The 1,046-nt window shown below is 40.8% G+C and overlaps 1 protein-coding gene across 1 annotated transcript; it reads right to left on the bottom strand.

The window, feature by feature from the left end:
* Positions 1 to 270: 270 nt before the first annotated feature.
* On the bottom strand, positions 271 to 723 carry LOC120284161. Its single transcript, XM_039290955.1, has one exon. The coding sequence runs from the start codon at positions 721 to 723 to the stop codon at positions 271 to 273; it is 453 nt and encodes a 150-aa protein (XP_039146889.1).
* Positions 724 to 1,046: the final 323 nt, after the last annotated feature.

Here is a 1,046-nt window from a genome sequence, read left to right as displayed (position 1 = left end):
AGCCAAATAAAACCCTTCTCCAGAAGTTCTTTAAGTTGCTTCTTCAACTCTTTCAATTCAGCAGGTGCCATCCTATAAGAGCTTTAGATATGTGGCTAGTTCTTGGAACTAAATAAATAACAAACTCCACTTCTATGTCTGGATGTAGACTAGGGAGTTCTTTAGGAAAAACATTATGAAACTCACTAACCACTGGAATATCCTCTAATACTGACCTTCTAGTTTTTCTTCAACCACTATTGAAAGAAATCCCGAGCACCCACCTAAGAGTTATTTCTGAGCTTGTAAGGGGAAAATCAAATAAGGCGGTGATTCAGACTCACTCCAATGAAAGGTGAACTCTACTTGTACACGTATTTTAAAGACTACCCTTTTTGCATGACAATCGACTACAGCATGACAAGCAGACAGAAAATTCATTCCCAAAATAACATCATAATCACTCATTTTTATAACATGCAAATGAGCTAACAACTCATGACCAATAATAATAACCAGACAATTCTCACAAGCTCTATCAAGAATAACATCAACTCCCAAAGGGGCGGTGACACACAAATCATATTCCACAGCTATAACAGGAAAGACATGCTTACGAATTAATGTAGATGAGATAAATGAATGCGTAGCTCCAAAATCAAATAATGCACAGGCATATGCAGAATAAACTGATAAGGTACCTAACACCATTGCATTAGGAACATGGGCATCCTCCTCAGTCATCGTATAAAAACGTCCCTATATCTTCGGCCTTCCAACCTTCTGATGAGTTAAGGAAGATGGTTGCTCACTAATCAACTCCTTCCCGACGCGCTGACTTGAGGAAACTTGAGGCTTTAGTGCAAGCACATACCTAGAGTTGTGCCCTCTGGATGTCCTTTGTGCTCCAAAAGACTATTGTGGACACCCGGCAATACGATGCTCCAAACTCCACACCTAAAGCAAGCTCCCATAGTACTCCTGTAATCTGTGGTGGCATGAGCACCTCCACAAGTGGCACATCCGCTCTGACTAGATCATGGAGGAACAGATGAGAACCCCAGAAA

This window comes from Dioscorea cayenensis, chromosome 19, assembly GCF_009730915.1.
Source record: "Dioscorea cayenensis subsp. rotundata cultivar TDr96_F1 chromosome 19, TDr96_F1_v2_PseudoChromosome.rev07_lg8_w22 25.fasta, whole genome shotgun sequence".
Classification (NCBI taxonomy): Eukaryota; Viridiplantae; Streptophyta; class Magnoliopsida; order Dioscoreales; family Dioscoreaceae; genus Dioscorea; species Dioscorea cayenensis.
Note: the sequence above shows the minus strand (reverse complement) of the source record. Positions and strands in the feature narration are given on the sequence as shown.

What these genes read in the sequence shown, in the direction of transcription:
- LOC120284161 (XM_039290955.1), bottom strand. Translation starts at nt 723, where the DNA reads ATGACTGAGGAGGATGCCCATGTTCCTAATGCAATGGTGTTAGGTACC.